Source organism: Rhincodon typus, chromosome 3, assembly GCF_021869965.1.
Source record: "Rhincodon typus isolate 14 chromosome 3, sRhiTyp1.1, whole genome shotgun sequence".
In the NCBI taxonomy this organism is placed as follows: Eukaryota; Metazoa; Chordata; class Chondrichthyes; order Orectolobiformes; family Rhincodontidae; genus Rhincodon; species Rhincodon typus.
In genome coordinates, this window is record NC_063334.1 from 124,288,257 (window position 1) to 124,304,719 (window position 16,463).

The 16,463-nt window shown below is 43.7% G+C and overlaps 1 protein-coding gene across 1 annotated transcript in view; it reads right to left on the reverse strand.

Moving 5' to 3' along the window:
- Nucleotides 1–8,571: 8,571 nt before the first annotated feature.
- Nucleotides 8,572–16,463, reverse strand: part of phf24 (PHD finger protein 24) — a 46,096-nt gene continuing 38,204 nt past the window's right edge. Inside the window, exons 7-8 of the mRNA XM_048618925.1 lie at nucleotides 11,649–11,750; nucleotides 8,572–10,415 (exon numbers count right to left, since the gene is read on the reverse strand). Of these exons, the coding sequence (XP_048474882.1) occupies nucleotides 10,319–10,415; nucleotides 11,649–11,750 (199 nt within the window). The 3' untranslated portion in view covers nucleotides 8,572–10,318. The remainder of the gene's footprint in view (nucleotides 10,416–11,648; nucleotides 11,751–16,463) is intronic.

Here is a 16,463-nt window from a genome sequence, read left to right on the forward strand (position 1 = left end):
AACGTCTACTGCTTTGCCATCATCAATCTTTTTGGTAACTTCCTCAAGAAACTCAGTCAAGTTTGTGAGGCATGATTTTCCTCACACAAAACTATGCTGACTATCACTAATCAATTTTTGCCCCTCTAAATATCCATAAATCCTATCTTTTATAATCACCTCCAACAATTTACCAACAACTGAAATCAGAATCACAGGTCTGGAGTTCCTTGGTTTCTCCTTACAACATTTCTTAAACTAAGGTAGAAAGTTAGCCACCTTCCAGTCATCAGGCACCTCACCCATAGCTATAGATGATGCAAACATTTCTGCAAGGGGTCTTATAATTTCTTCTCTTACTTCCCACAACACTCTGGGATGCATTAGATCAGGTCCTAGAGATTTACCTACCTTTATATTCTCTAAGAACTCCCAAACCTCCTTTTCTGTTATGTGAACTGGTTTTAAAACATCAAAGTTTATTTATCTGTATTCTCTAGACTCCTTTTCTTTCTCTACTGATGCAAAATATTCATTTAGTATCGTTCTCATCTTCTGAGATTCAACACAAAGATGACCTCCTTGATTTTTAAGAGGCTCTACCCTCCCTCTAGTTAGCCTTTTGCTCTTATTTGTAGTATCTTGTTGGATTATCCTTAACCTGTTTGCCAATGCTATCTCATATCCCCTCCTTGCCTTGATTAAGATATTCAATTGAACCAAGTTGTCTATATCTAAAGTAAGATTCTCTTTTATTTTTGACTACAACCTTAATATCTTTATTCATCTATTGTTCCTTAATCTTACCAGCCTAATGCCTCTGAACTCTTGTCATCACATTCTGGAATACCTCCTATTTGTCAGACATCCTTTTTCCTGCAAACAGTCTACTCCAGTCAACTTTTGAAAGTTCTTGTCTCATGCCATTAAAATTTGTCTTACTCCAATTAAAAACTTTAACTTTTATGGAAGGCTTATCCTTTTCCATAACCATTTTGAAACTAGTAGAATTATGATCGTTAGACCCAAAATGTTCCCCCAGCTTTTACTTCAGTCACCTGCCCTGCCTAATTGCCCAAAACAAGATCTAGTTTTGTTTCTTCTCTAGTAGAAGCATTCACATACTGATTAAAAATAAATTCTTACACATGTTTGACAAATTCCTCACCATCCAAACCTTTAACACTATGATTGCCCCACTTTCTGACCTATCTTTGCATTGTCAGCAAATTTAGCTACAATGCTTTTGGTCCATTCATCCAAATCGTCGAAACAGATTGTAACTAGCTGATGACCCAGTAGTAATCCCTGTGCACTGTACTGGTTACATCTTGTAAAATTGGTGATATAGTAGACGTGAAGAGGGTTATCTGAGATTGCAAAGAGATCTTGATCAATTTCTTTTATTCATTTGTGGGATGTGGATGTCACTGGTTGGCCAGCATTTGTTGTCCATCCCTTGTTGCTCTTGAGAAGGTAATGGTGAGCTGTCTACTTGAACCGCTGCAGTCCAACTAGTGAGTTGACCCACAATGCCATTAGGGAGGGAATTCCAGGATTTTGACCCAGCAACTGTGAAGGAACAGCAATATACTTCCAAGTCAGGATGGTGATTGGCTTGAAGGGGAACTTGAAGGTGGTGATGTTCCCATATATCTGCTGACCTTGTCCTTCTAAATGGAAGCGTTCGTGGGTTTGGAAGATGCTGTCTGAGGATCTTTGGTGAATTTCTGCAGTGCATCTTGTAGAAGGTATACACTGTTGCTACTGAGCGTTGGTGGTGGAGGGAGTGGATGCTTGTGGTAGTTTCAATCAAGCGGGCTACTTTGTCCTCGACGGTGTCAAGCTTCTTGAGTGTTGTTGGGGCTGCACTCATCCAGGCAAGTGGGGAGTATCCCATCACACTCCTGACTTGTGCCTTGTAGATGGTGGGACAGGCTTTGGGGAGTCAGGAGGTGAGTTACTCACCGCAGTATTCCTAGCCTCTGACCTGATCTTGTAGCCCCTGTGTTTATTTGGTGAGTCAAGCTGAGTTTCTGGTCAATAATAACCCCCCAGGATGTTGATAGTGAGGGATTCAGTGATGGTAACACCATTGAATGCCAAGGGAGGTGGTTAGATTATCTCTTACTGGTGATGGTCATAGCCTGGCATTTGTGTGGCGCAAATGTTCCATGCCACTTGTCAGCCCAAGCCTGGATATTGTCCAGATCTTGTTGTATTTGAACATGGACTGCTTCAGTATCTGAGGAGTCGCGAATGGTGCTGAACATTGTGCAATCATCGGTGAACATCCCCACTTCTGACCTTATGATGGAGGGAAGGTCATTGATGAAGCAGGTGAAGATGGTTGGGCGGAGGACACTACCCTGAGGAACTCCTGCAGAGATGTCCTGGAGCTGAGATGATTGACCTCCAACAACCACAACTATCTTCCTATGTGTCAGGTATGACTCCAACCACCAGAGAGTTTGCCTCCTCATACTCATTGATTCCAATTTTGCTAGGGCTCTTTGATGCCATACTCAGTCAAATGCAGCCTTGATTCACTTTCACCTCACCTCTGGAATTCAGCTCTTTTGTCCATGCTTGAACCAAGGCCATAATGAGGTCAGGAATTGAGTGACCCTGGTGGAAACCAAACTGGACATCACTGAGCAGGTTATTGCTGACCAAGTGCTGCTTCATAACACTGTTACTGACACCTTCCATCACTTTACTGATGATTGAGAGTAGACTGACAGGGCAGTAATTGACCGGGTTGGATTTGTCCTGCATTTCATGTACAGGACATACCTGGGAAATTTTCCACATTGTTGAGTAGATGCCAGTGTTATAACTGTACTGGAACAGCTTGGCTAGGGGAGCAGCAAGTTCTGGAGCACAAGTCTTCTGTACTATTGCCGGAATGTTGTCAGGGCCTATAGCCTTTGCAGTATCCGCTGTCTCCAACTGTTTCTTGATATCACATGGAGTGAATCGAATTAGCTGAACACTGGTATCTGAAATGCTGGGGACCACTGGAGGAGGCTGAAATGGATCATCCACTCGGCACTTCGAGCTGAAGATTGCCTTATCTTTTGCAGTGATGTGCTGGGCCCTTCCATCATTGAGGATGGGGATATTTGTGGAGCCTCCTCCTCCAATGAGTTGCTTAATTGTCCACCACCATTCACGACTGGATGTGGCAGGACTGCAGAGCTTAGATTTGATCCGTTGGCTGTGGGAATTCTTAGCTTTGTCTATCACTTGCTGCTTATGCCCTTTGGCGTGCAAGTAGTTCTGTTTGGTGACTTCACCAGGTTGACACCTCATCTTCAGGTATGCCTGATGCTGCTCCTGGCATGTGCCTTTGAACCAGGGTTGATCCCCTGGCTTGATTTTGATGGTTGACTGGGGGATATGCTGGGTCTTGAGGTTACAGATCGTGCTGGAGTACAATTCTACTGCTGTTGATGGCCCACAGCGCCTCATGGATGCCCAGTTTTGAGTTGCTAGATCTGTTTGAAGTCTGTCCTATTTAGCACGGCGATAGTGCCACACAACGCCATGGAAGTTATCTCAATGTGAAGTTGGGACTTCATCTCCACAAGGACTGTGCGGTGGTCACTCTTACCGAAATTGTCAGGGACTGGTGCATCAGCAGCTGGCAGATTGGTAAGGATGAGGTCAAGTATGTTTTTCCCTCTTGTTGGTTCCCTCACCACGTGCCGCAGACCCAGTCCAGCAGCTCTGTCCTTTAGAACCCGACCAGCTCGATCTGTAGTACTGCTGCTGAGCCACTCTTGGTGATGGACATTTAAATCCCCCGCCCAGACTACCTTTTGTGTACTTGCCATTCTCAGGGATTCCTCTAAATATTGTTCAACATGGAGGTTTACCATTTGGTCAAGGGGCTGAGGAGTGGCAGATAGAATTTAATCTAGATAAATGCAAGGTATTGCATTTTGGAAAAAGAAACAACAGCAGAACTTATACAAATAAGGGTAGGGCCCTGGCAAGTATTGCAGAACAGAGACATCTAGGGGTTCAGGTACATAATGCTTTGAAATTTGCGTCACATAGACAGGACGGTTAAGAAGGTGTTTAGCACACTTGCCCTCATTGCTCAGACCTTTGAGGATAGGAGTTGGGACATCATGTAGAAGTTGTACAAGATGTTGGTGAGACCACTTTTGGAGTACTGTTTACAGTTCAGGCTGTCCTGCTATAGGAAGGGTATTATTAAATTGGAGAGGGTTCATAAAAGATTTACCAGGATGTTGCCAGGAATGGAAGGTTTGAGTTATGAACATAGATTGGATAGCCTGTAACATTTTTCACTAGGACGTAGGAGGTTGAGGGGTGACCTTACAGATGTTTATAAAATCATGAGGGGCAATGGTCTTTTCCCTAGGGTGGAGGAGTTCAAAACTAGTGGGCATATTTTTAAGGTGAGCGGAGATAGATTTAAAAAGGACATGAATGGCAATTTTTTTTTTTTTTTACAGAGAGTGGTTCATATATGGAATGAACTGCCAGAGGAAGTGGTGGAAGCAGGTACAGTTACAACATTTAAAAGACATTTGGATAAGTAAATGAAGAGGAAAGATTTGGAGGAATATGGGCTAAACGCAGGCAAGTGGGACTAGTTTGTTTTGGGAACATGGTCAGCATAGACTAGTCGACTGAAGGGTCTGTTTCCATGTTGTATGACTCATAACTCTATAACCTAAAAAGGACCCATTCATACCTACTCTATTTCCTGTCAACTAGCCAATCATAGCAGGGAGGCGATGGCCTAATGGTATTATTACTGTACTGTTAATCCAGAGACCTGGATAATGTTCTGGGGACCTGGGTTCAAATCCTGCAATGACAGATGGTGGAATTTGAATTCAATAAATATCTGGAATTAAGAATCTTATGATGACCGTGAATCCATTGCTGATTGTCAGGAAAAACCTTTCTGGTTCACTAATGCCCTTTAGGGAAGGAAACTGCCATCCTTACCTGGATCTGGCCTCCATGTGACTCAGTCCCACAGCAATGTGATTGACTCTGAACTGCCCTCTGGGCAATTAGGGATGGGCAATAAATGCAGCCTAATTAGCAACGCCCTCATCCTGCGAACGAATAAAGAAAATAAAATCCATCCAACTAACATGTTACCACCTACACAATGGGCTGTTACTTTTGTGTTACAGCTTGTGATGTGACATTGGAAATCTAAGTGCCTCTTTATCCACATTGCTTGTTTCTTCCTCAAAGAACTAAAATAAATTTGTGCAATACAATTTTCCCTTTCACATGTTGACTCTGCCTAATTGAATGATTACTTTCTAAGTGTCATTACCATCAAACACTCTCAAGGAGTTAGTGTAAAGATCACTTTTACTATATCTTATTCACAATCACAGAATTGTTGTGGCATGAAAGGAGGCCATTCAGGCCATCATATCTGCACCAATTCTATTCCTTATCAACCTCCTGTCTTTTCGCCAAATCCCTGCACAACATTTCTATCCAAATAAACATTCAATGCCCTCTTGAATGCCTCAATCGAACCTGCCTCTATGACATTTCCAGGCAGTGCATTCCAGAGCCTAACCGCTCGCAGTGTGAAAATGTTTTTTCTCACATCATCCTTGCTTTTTTCTCCCCAAATCATCTTTCCTTCTTTTGCACATCACTTTAAATCTGTCCCCTCTTGTTCTTATTTTCTTTTACAAGAATGAATAGCTTCTCTTTATCTGCTATATCCAGCCCCCTCATGATTTTGAAAACTTATATCAAATCTCCACTTGGTCACCTTCTCTCCAAGGAGAATAGTCCCAATTTCTTCAATCTATTCTCATCACTGAAGTTTTCCATTCCTGGGACCATTCTTGTAAATCATTTCTGCACTCTCTCTGATGCATTCACATCTTTTGAATACTGCGGTTCGCAGAACTGTACATAATATTCCAGCTGAGATCTAACAATATCACCTGCTTCCTCTTGTCCTCTATGTCCCTATTAATAAAGATGAGGACACAGTACGTCTTATTAACTGCTCTTTCCATCTTCAATGTCCTGTGCATATATACACCCAGTTCCCTCTGCTCCTGCACTCCCTTTAGAATTGTACCCTCTGTTTTATATTATCTTTCAATGTTCTTCCAACCAGAGCGTATCACCTCACATTTCTCTGCATTGAACCTCACTGCCAACTATCCACCCACTCCACTAACTTGCCAATGTCCTTTTGGAGTTCCATTATCTATCCTCCTCACTTGATAACAGTTCTTCTAATTTTCGTGTCATCTACAAATTTGAAATTGCTCCCTGCACACCAAGATTGAGGTCATTGATATGCATCAGGAAAAGCAAGGTTCCCAATATAAACTCCTGGAGAACTCGACTACAAACCCTCCTGAAAAATATCATTGACCATTATTCTGTTTCCTATCACTCAGCTAATTTTGTATCCACATTGCTACTGTCCCCTTTTATACCACCCTATTCCTTTCTTCATAAGTCTGTTGTGCGACTGTTACCAAACACCTTCTAGAAATTATTCTATGACACACCAACAGCATTACCCTCATCGAGCTTTCTGTTACCTCTTCAAAAAATTACGGGAAGTTGGTTAAACATGATTTCCCCTTTAAAAGTCCATTCTAAGTCATTCTGATCAACCCTACTCTTTACATGTGACTACTAATTTGATTCCTAATAATTGTTTCTATAAGTTTCCCCACCACAGAAGTTAGACTAAATGCTCTGTATTTGCTGGGATTATCCTTACAATCTTCTTGATCAAGGCTGTAATGTTTGGAATTCTCCAGTCTTCTGGCACCTCTCCTGAGCCCAGAGAAGACTGAAACACTATGGTCAGTACCTCCATAATTTTTACCATCTCTCCCTTCAAACTCTTTGGGTGCATCTTCAATCATAGATCATAGAATCCCTACAGTGTGGAAACAGGCCCTTCAGCCCAACAAGTCCATACCAACCCTTGGAGCATCCCACCCAGACCTATCCCCCTATAACCCACGTAAGCTACACATCCCTGAGCACTACAGGCAATTTAGCATGGCCAGTCCACCTAACCTGCATATCTTTGGACTGTGGGAGGAAATCCACACAGACAGAATGTGCAAACTCCACACAAACAGCCACCCAAGGGTGAATCGAACCCAGATCTCTGGCGTCATGGGGCAGCAGTGCTAACCACTTATCTGATCTTATCTGATCTCGGCGCCTTGTCATATTTAGGTGCCAACAACCGATAGAAGACTTCTTCCTTACTAATTTAGAATCCTTCTGGTGACCAAGATACCCCTCCCATTCCAATCAGTATGGCCTGGGTAGCAGCAGCACACTTATTTGTAAAAACAGGTGGAAAGTATTCATTTAACACCCCAGCCATGCCCCGTGCCTCCATGCGTTCAAACCGCCCCAGGACAGGGACAGCACAGGCTTAGATACAGAGAAAATCTCTCTCTACATTGTCCCCATCAAACACTCCCAGGACAGGGGCAGCACTGGGTTAGATACAGAGTAAAGCTCTCTCTACACTGTCCCCATCAAACACTCCCAGGACAGGGACAGCATTTGAAATCATTCTTTACAGTGACGCTCGACAGGATCAATATAATAATGACAATGAAAAACATCGGGAAGCAATGAGGTAAAAAGATACACTCTCTTCAATCACTTTATTCCATCTGAATCCTTTCACATTTCGCACATCAGTAATGTACAGTCACATCACATCAATGGTTTCACATCCACAGAAGTGATCTAAACAGGAATCAATCAAGCAAATGACTTCCTATCCACTGCGCTGTGAAACTGCAAAACACGTCTTCTTTCACTCCTGAAATTTATATCCTGACTATTTAAACTTTTCAAACATCCTACTCTCTGCTACATAACTGAAAAACCCAAAGCCTCCTCTATTTACTCATGCCCTATATCCAAATGAATCAAGCCCCTTTCCCTGTACTTACTATATCACTCATGTACTTGATAATCCAATGGCCCAATCTCATTCTCAACCACACCCATTAACCATAAGATGAATGAGCACATGTAGGCCATTCAGCCCATTGTGTCTCCTTCACCATTTAAGGTCATGTCTGATTTGATAATCCTTAACTGCATTTTCCTGTCTTTTCTCTATAACCCTTGATTCCCTTACTCATTAAAAATCTGTTTCTCTACACCTTGAATATACTTCATGAGCCAGCATTGACAGCCCTCTGAGGTGAAGAATCCCACAGATCCACTTCCCTCTGGAAGAAGAAATTCCTCCTCATCCTCGTCTTACATGGGTAAACCCTTACTCTGAAATGATGCCCTCTGGTCCTAGACTCTGCCACAAGAGGAAACAAACTTGCCCTATTTATCCTGTCAAGTCCACTAAGAATCTTGTACGTTCAAATAAGGTCACCTCTCATTCTTCTAAATTCCAATGAGTACGAGTCCAATCTACTCAATCTCTCCTCATAAGACAGTCCCTCCATTGGGTGTCAGCCTAGCGAACCTTCTCTGGACTGCTTCCAATACCAGTATATCTTTCCTTACAGAAGGGGCCATTTGCCTTTTCCATTTGTCTTCCCTTTCTAGATGCTAAATTTTTGTGATTTATGCAGAAGGATCCCCCAAATCCCTCTGTGCTATAGCTTACTGCAGTCTTTCTCCACTTAAATAATATTCATCTCCTCTAGTCTTCCTGCCAACGTGCACAACCTCATATTTTCCCACATTATATTCCACAACAGAGAAAATTAATCAGCAAAACACTTTCTCATTCACGGTCAAACGTTTCTCCATTCAGTGTGTGCTTACGACCTTCAGCATTTCACTGTCCTCCTTGGAAACAACATTTAAGTTCCACAAAACCACGATACCAATGCACTGCCTTCTTCAATCCCTACAATACCACCAACTCTGCCTCTACCCTTTCAGAACCCAGGATATTGCCAGCTCACTGTTGCCGCAGAGTCCTTCATGTTTGTCCTCCCATCTCATACAGTTCTCCAAATATTTGAGATGCTTCCCACTTGTGGAATTCATTACAGCACCCAGTATTCCAAATGAACTTTGATATCAACAGAATTACCACTTTGCTTTTATATTCTATGTTGCATGAGATTAAGTCTCAATCTCAACTGTTCCATTTTTAAGATTCCAATAACCCGACATCCTGCTATCCATATCCTGCTCCACCCTAGCCATCACCCTCTGTCCTTCCAAAGCCTTCCATGGTAGTCACAAGCACAGGACCATTGTGGTCCTCTTATACTGAATTCCATCTGTCACTATCAAACCCAATTCCCAATCACATACATATCCCCTTCGGTCTTCTGAACATAGCCAAGATAGGATTATGTCCAACACCCTAACAACTGAGTTCTCATTTACTTCAGGCTCCTCTGTAACTGTTCATCATTCTTCACAGAGTCACAGTCTCGCTGCTTGACTCAGAAAATGTCATTAGCATAAACTATTCAGCTAGAGGTCAGTGGTGCTGAACTCACATAAACTGCATGACTTGTGACAGATAATTATCACAGAGAATATTAAAGAACGTTCCTTACAAATCAGTGATGGGGTGAGAGTGTGGGAAGGGGAATAAATGGGGGGTTAGAGTCAGTGATGTGGGAGGGGGGGATTAAATGGGTGGGTAGAGTCAGTGATGACAGGGCAAGAGTGTACACAGGGATGTGGGTGAGGGATTAAATGGGAGGGGGTAAAGTCAGTGATGGGGGGAGAGTGCACCTGGAGGAACACAGCGATTGGGACTTTGCTTATCAGGTGGTTTTCATCGATAAATATACTAATATGATGGCTGACTACATGGGAGAGCGATATCCTGCAGTGGATTAGTGAATATTTAAGCTCAGCCAAAGGGCATACTTCTCCGTTTCCAAACAGCATGTTGGGAGTTGCAGACCTTTATCTCACATGTTGGTCTATCAGACTGCCCAAGCTGTCTTTATGTACATGAATTACAGAGGACCGAACATTCGGGTGAATTCAATTCAGGGACACTTTGGGAGGGTGAGGAACAGGTGTCGACAAGACAGTGCAGACCTGTCACTCGGTTTTTTTGCTAATCTCCAATCTGGGAGGTTGAGGAGGTGGGGACTGGGTTTGGGTGGGTGTACAGAGGGGGTTGGGGAGTGGGACAGGGAGGGGGTGGGAAAATGGGGAATGAGGTTGAGAGGGGTGGGAGTGAAGAGTGGGGTTGAGGGCTGGTGTTGGGAGAAGGTGGCGAGGGGGTAGGGAGGAGCTAGATAATAGGTGAGTATTTGGGGTGGGGAGGATGAACAACAGGCTGTCTGCCAATGGCCCTGTCTTCGTGGTGTTAGATGGCAGGCCGGAGATGTATGGCGGCACTGTTGGGCCGAGCAGCGAGGATGTAGATCACATTTTCCCTCAGGAATGTTTTCCATTCTACACGCCTGTGAACGGAAGCAGAAAAGTTGTCAGAGGACAAAACTGTCAGGGAAACTGCTCAGAGTCGCACTCTGAAACTTATTGGTGTGTTTAGACCCAATTCAAAAGAGTGTCTCGTTTACAACTGTATCCATGGTGACAGAAACCACAGGGTCTTCTCAAGGAAGGTGTCAAACAGAGGACTAGAAAAGATCAGAGATAGTAGGAACTGCAGGTGCTGGAGAATCTGAGATAACAAGGAGATAACAGCAGGCCAAGCAGCATCAGAGGAGCAGGAAGGCTGACGTTTCGGGCCTAGACCCTTCTCCAGAAGAAGGGTGAAGAAGCAGGAAGCCAAGATAGAGAGGACTGAAAGGAAGAATGAGCTGGGGGTTAAGAAAAAGAGAGAGAAAGATGGATATAGAGGGAGACAGAGAAAGAGAAAGAGATGGAGAGAAAGAGAGAGGGGGACAGGAGAATTGGAGAGAGAGATAGAGATCAATTGACTCACAGACAGACAGATAATGAGGTGGAAATAGAGAGGTCAAGATATAAAGAAAGAAAGAGTTTTCAGAACAATATAGAACTGAAAAGACAAACAAATAAAAAAGGACTGAGGGGGCAGACCAGAAGAAGAACTGCTCAGAAAGTAGGAAGCAGAAAGTACAGGAGGCACAGTGGCTCAGTGGTTAGCATTGCTGCCTCACAGCACCAGGAACCTGTGTTCAATTCCACCCTTGGGTGACTGTCTGTGTGGAGTTTGCACATTCTGTCTGTATGGATTTCCTCCCACAGTCCAAAGATATGCAGGTTACATAGATTGGCCATACTAAATTGCCTGGAGAGGCTAGGTAGATTAGCCATGGGAAATACAGGGACAGGGTAGGGTGCTGAGTCTAGTTGGAATGGTCTTTGGAGGGTCTGTGCAGACTCAATGGCCTGATTCTATTATCAGAAGGGAAGGTTTTTTTTAAGTAGTTAGCCAGGAGTGGGGTCCATAGGATAATATGTTTTATAACAGACACCCGGGAGTAAATTACAGACTGGAATCTAATTGAGGGGTTCAGGTGGTTTTTATATAGAATAACAGATACCTGGGAGTGAGTTACAGATTGGATGATTCCTAGATGGGTGCTTTTTTTTTGCTGAAAGTATTATTTGTTTCCTCCTGCCTCTAAGGAGGATTCTGTTGTTGTCACTCAGTGGTTGGGTTGCCCTGTGCAGTAGCTTTGTTTCAGGGACAGTATCTCGGCACTGACCTGTTGTCCTCCTGCTCCCGACTGAGAAGGGTCTTCTCCTGTGGCCTCCCACGCCCTCGGCTGGCAGGGCTGCTTTCAGAGATGGGCCCAACGTGACTGACGCTGTCAACGAGAAACAGATGAGTTGTTTCCATTCTGACATTAACACTGGCAGTGACAGGAATCAACACAAGAATAGGTGGAGGCCATCCAGTCCCTCGACTTAGTGCCGTCATTCAATAAGCTTATTGCTTCTTTTTAACATCAACCTGCGCAGAGATATCATTCTCACACCTCTGGAGCAAGTGGGACTTGAACCTGGGCCTCCTCGTTCAGAGATAAGGGAACAAGAACCCTTAATCTGCATCTAAACTTTATTCGCCTGCCTCAATATTTTTATCCAGCAAAATTTGCCTTGAAAGCTCCAATTAGCCCAGTCTTAACAGCTTTCTGGAGGACACTTAGGTTTCCAGTACCCTTTGAATGAAGAATTGCTTCAATGATAACACCCTGAACAGGCTAGGTCTAATATAAACAGCCAGTGCTGGAGATACCAGCAGGTCTGGCAGGCTCTGTGAAGAGTCGGACAAAGTCAACTTTTAAAATCCAATACTATTCCAGTAAAGGAGAAGTAATCAAAACACGATGGCTCAGTGGTTAGCGCAGCTGCCTCACAGCACCAGGGACTGTGTTTGATTTCAGCCTGGGTAATGTCTCTATGGAGTTTGTACATTCTCACTGTGTCTGCATGGTTTTCCTCCAGGTGCTCTGCTTTCCTTCCACAGTCCAAAGATGTGCATGTTAGGTAGGTTCGCCATGCTAGTGTCCAGGGATATTTAGGCTAGGTGGATTAGCTTGTTAATGTGGAATTATGTGTGTAGGGTAGGGAGCTGGGGTCTGGGTGGGATGCTCTTCTGAAGGACAGAGCAGACTCCATCTCTTTCAGTACTTTAAGGATTCTATGAAAATAGAAGACAGTGTTCATGGTCTGATTGCCTTCATCAGCCGTAATCTTATTGAATAGCAGAGCAGATTCAAGGGACTAAGTGACCTATTCATGCTCCTGACTCATAAGTTTGTATGTTCTTCTAAAGGAAATAGAAGCCTGTTCTATACAACTTATGCTTACAATTTATACTTTCAGCTTTGTAATAATTCTAATGAATCTGCCCCGCACTCTCTCCCAGGCTAAAATACTCTTCAAACAATGCCCAGAATTGAACACAGCTATTTGAGATAGGAGCTGTACCAAAGCATCATTAAACTACGATCTAAATTTCTTTCCTATTTATTTCAGGCCCATTGAAAACTTTCCTTTTCTCTTTCTTTGCAGAAAATGCATGTCTATAAAAGTTCAGACTGTTGTCTGGTTGGAGGGCTAAATTCCACTGGATGAAAAGAAAAGCTTTTTTTTTGAGTTTTTCCAAATGTGAGGTTTTAGGCAACACTTATGTTTCAGACTGCTGATATAAATTCACGGTAGAAATATGCAATGAAGAGGATCTTTCCAGTGATAAGCTGAAGTGACCAGGTACAATTAAATGCTATTGAATTCCATGGGTAAGACTTAGCATCTGGAAACAAAGAACAGAGAATTTGGCTTTGCTGTAGGTGAAGTTATAAACACACACAGTCTGATTTGTAAAAGAAAAACCCAAAAACCAGAGAGACAGGGTGAGACAAAGACAAAGACAAAAGTTGCTGGGGTTAAAGGGATGTTGCTATTTCCCTGCTAGCTACCAGACAGAATGTGACTGAGATGCTATTCTCTGGTTTAAGAGAAATTTTTTAAAAACTGGATGATTTATCCTGGTGTGGCCAAGGATAAGAGTCGGCAGAGTGGATCTTTTTGTTAGAAGTTGTTGGGGAATTATCAGAAGGGAAAGGGGAATTGGTCCTAGTGAGTTTAAGATGAAAAGATTAGGTAAGATGAAAACCGAAAGAACTGCTGAATGCTGTGAATCAGAAACAAAAACAGAAGTTGCTGGAAAAGTTCAGCAGGTCTAGCAGCATCTGTGAAGCGAAATCAGAGTTAACGTTTCGGGTTTGGTGACCCTTCCTCAGAACTGATGGTAGCTAGGAAAGTGCCAGTTTATATGCAGAAGATAGATTGGGGGGAGGGGCTAAGGAGCAAATGATAGGTGGGGCAAAACCCAAAGAGAAAGAACAGCTGGACAGATAAAGGAGTAGATGACGATCTAGCTAGGAGGGTGAATAGCTATTAATGGAGATTGTTAGTGACTAACAATAGATAGTGTGTAATGGCAGGCTATCTGATAATAAGGCCTAGTGTGTGCAGTAGAAGACTGGGACACGAGAGAGTTCAGATCCTAAAATTATTGAACTCGATATTGAGTCTGGAGGTCTGCAGGCTGCCCAATCGGAATATGAGGTGTTGTTCTTCCAGGTTACACCGGGTTTTGCTGGAACACTGGAGCAGGCCTGAGACAAAGATGTTGGCCAGGGAACAGGGTGGTGTGTTAAAGTGGCAGGCAACTAGAAACCCAGGGTCTTTCTTGTGGGCAGTGGTCACCCAACTACACTTCATTTCTCCAATGCAGAAGAGAACAAATTGTGAACAGCGAATGCAATAGACTAGATTGTGTGAAGTGCAGGTGAAGTGCTGCTTCACCTGGAAGGTGTGTACACTGAGCATTCTCCCAGTTCTTCCGTCGCCACTGTATATGTTCCCGTGAAGCCAACTTCGACAAGGGAGCCTCTGGAATGTCCACCTTCTTCCTCAACCAAGGATTCCCCAGCACCGTTGATGACAGGGCCCTCAACCGGGTCTGACCCATCTCCCGTACTTCCGCCCTCACCCCCTCGCTTCCCTTCCGCAACAGCAATAGGGTTCCCCTTGTCCTTACCTACCATTCCTTCAGCATCCACATCCAGAAGATCATCTGCCGCCATTTCTGCCACCTCCAGTGAGATGCCACCACCAGACACATATTCTCCTCAGCTCCCTTATCTGCCTACCACAGGGACTGCTTCCACCGGGATCCCCTGGTCCGCTCTTCTTTCAATCCCAACATCCCCTCACAGTCCCACGGCACCTTCCCCTGCAAGCACAGAAGGTGTAACACCTGCCCATTTACCTCCTCTCCCCTCAGTATCCAAGGGCCCAAACTTACCTTCCAGGTGAAGCAACCCTTCACCTGTACTTCACACAATCTAGTCTACTGCATTCACCAGATCGTTATCTACTCCTTTGTCCAACAGTTCTCTTTATTTGGGCTCTATCTCCACCTATCATTTACACCTTACCCCCTCCCCCACCCTATCTTCTGCCTATAAACTGACATTGGTCACCTGACCAAAACATTAACTTTGATTTTTCTTCACAGATGCTGCTAGACCTGCTGAGTTTTTCCAGCAACTTCTGTTTTTGTTTAGGCAAGATGACCATCTTTTAAGCAAGGTTCAAAGATGGGAATATTAATAAGGGTTTTGCTTGACTGGGGGACAGTGTTAGTCAGCAAGCCCAGGGGGTGATAGGGAAGTGGGACCTGTACCAAATTTAAGACACAGTGTTAGATGACTGTACATTTATGGAAGTTAGAATGCGGGAGATGGGCCAAGAATGTGTTGGAATAGTCAGCTCTAGAGGTTATGAAGGCACAGATGAGGGCTTCAGTAGCAGAAGAGCTGGGGTAGGTAGTCAGTTTTAGTGATAGCCCAAATATGAGGTCAGAAGGTATCTCAGGATCAAAGGTGATGCCAAAGTGGTGATCGTTTAATTGCACACAGCTGCCAGGGTGAGAGCTGGAGTGGGCAGTTAGGGAGCATATTTCAGAGCGAGGGGTGAAAACAATGGCTTCAGTTTCACCAATATTTATTGGAGGGAATTTCTGCTCATCCAGTACTCGATGTCGGATACAGAGTCTGATAATTTAATGACAGTGGAGGAGCTGAGAATGGTGATGATCAGGTAGAGCGGAGTATCTTCAGGGTCAGTGTGAAAATTAATGCTGTGCTTTTCAGATGAAGTCACTGTGGGGGAGTGTGTAGATGGCAGAAAATTAGAGCATGACTGTGTTGCTAAGTCCCTCATGTCATTGATAAAATCACAGTGAAGTGGCAGCTTAATTAGACATAATTATTCCTTGTGATTATTATGATAAATAAGCAAATTAGAAAGGCAGGTAAATTGTGCTAAACAATTACAGACACTTCAGCACTGAAGTTGATTCCTGGGATGGCAGAACTGACATATGAAGAGAGACTGCACCTATATTCACTGGAATTTAACAAAAAATGAAGGGGGAATTTCAGAGAAACCTATAAAATTCCAAAAGCACCAAAAGCACCAATTCCAATAAGTGGATAACTGTGAGAAGGGGGACAGTGAACGCAAGATTGAGAATATTGAACTTGAATGCACATAGTATACAAAATAAGGTAAATAAGCTTGTAGCACAGATTGAAATTGGCAGGTACGATGTTGTGGGTGTCACAGAGATGTGGCAGCTGGGAAGTAAATATCCAAGGATAAACGGCCTGTCAAAAGGGCAGGCACATAGGCAGAGGGAGTGGGGTTGCCTTGTTTGTTGAAATGAAATTAAGGTTGTAGACATGCTTGCCGAGCCAGTGGGCTTGGTTGCAAACATTTTGTCACCCTGCTAAGTAACATCGTCAGTGCGCCTCCGGTGAAGCGTTGGTATTCTGTCCTGTTTGTTATTTACATGCCTCGGTTTGCTGGGGTGATTGGTATTACTTCTGGTTTTGTTTCTCAGTGGTTTGTACACAGGGTCTAATTCAATTTACAAGCCAAACAGAGACACGCCAGGGAATTCCTGGAGGCCTGGTACTCCAACCAGAGCTCCATCAACAAAC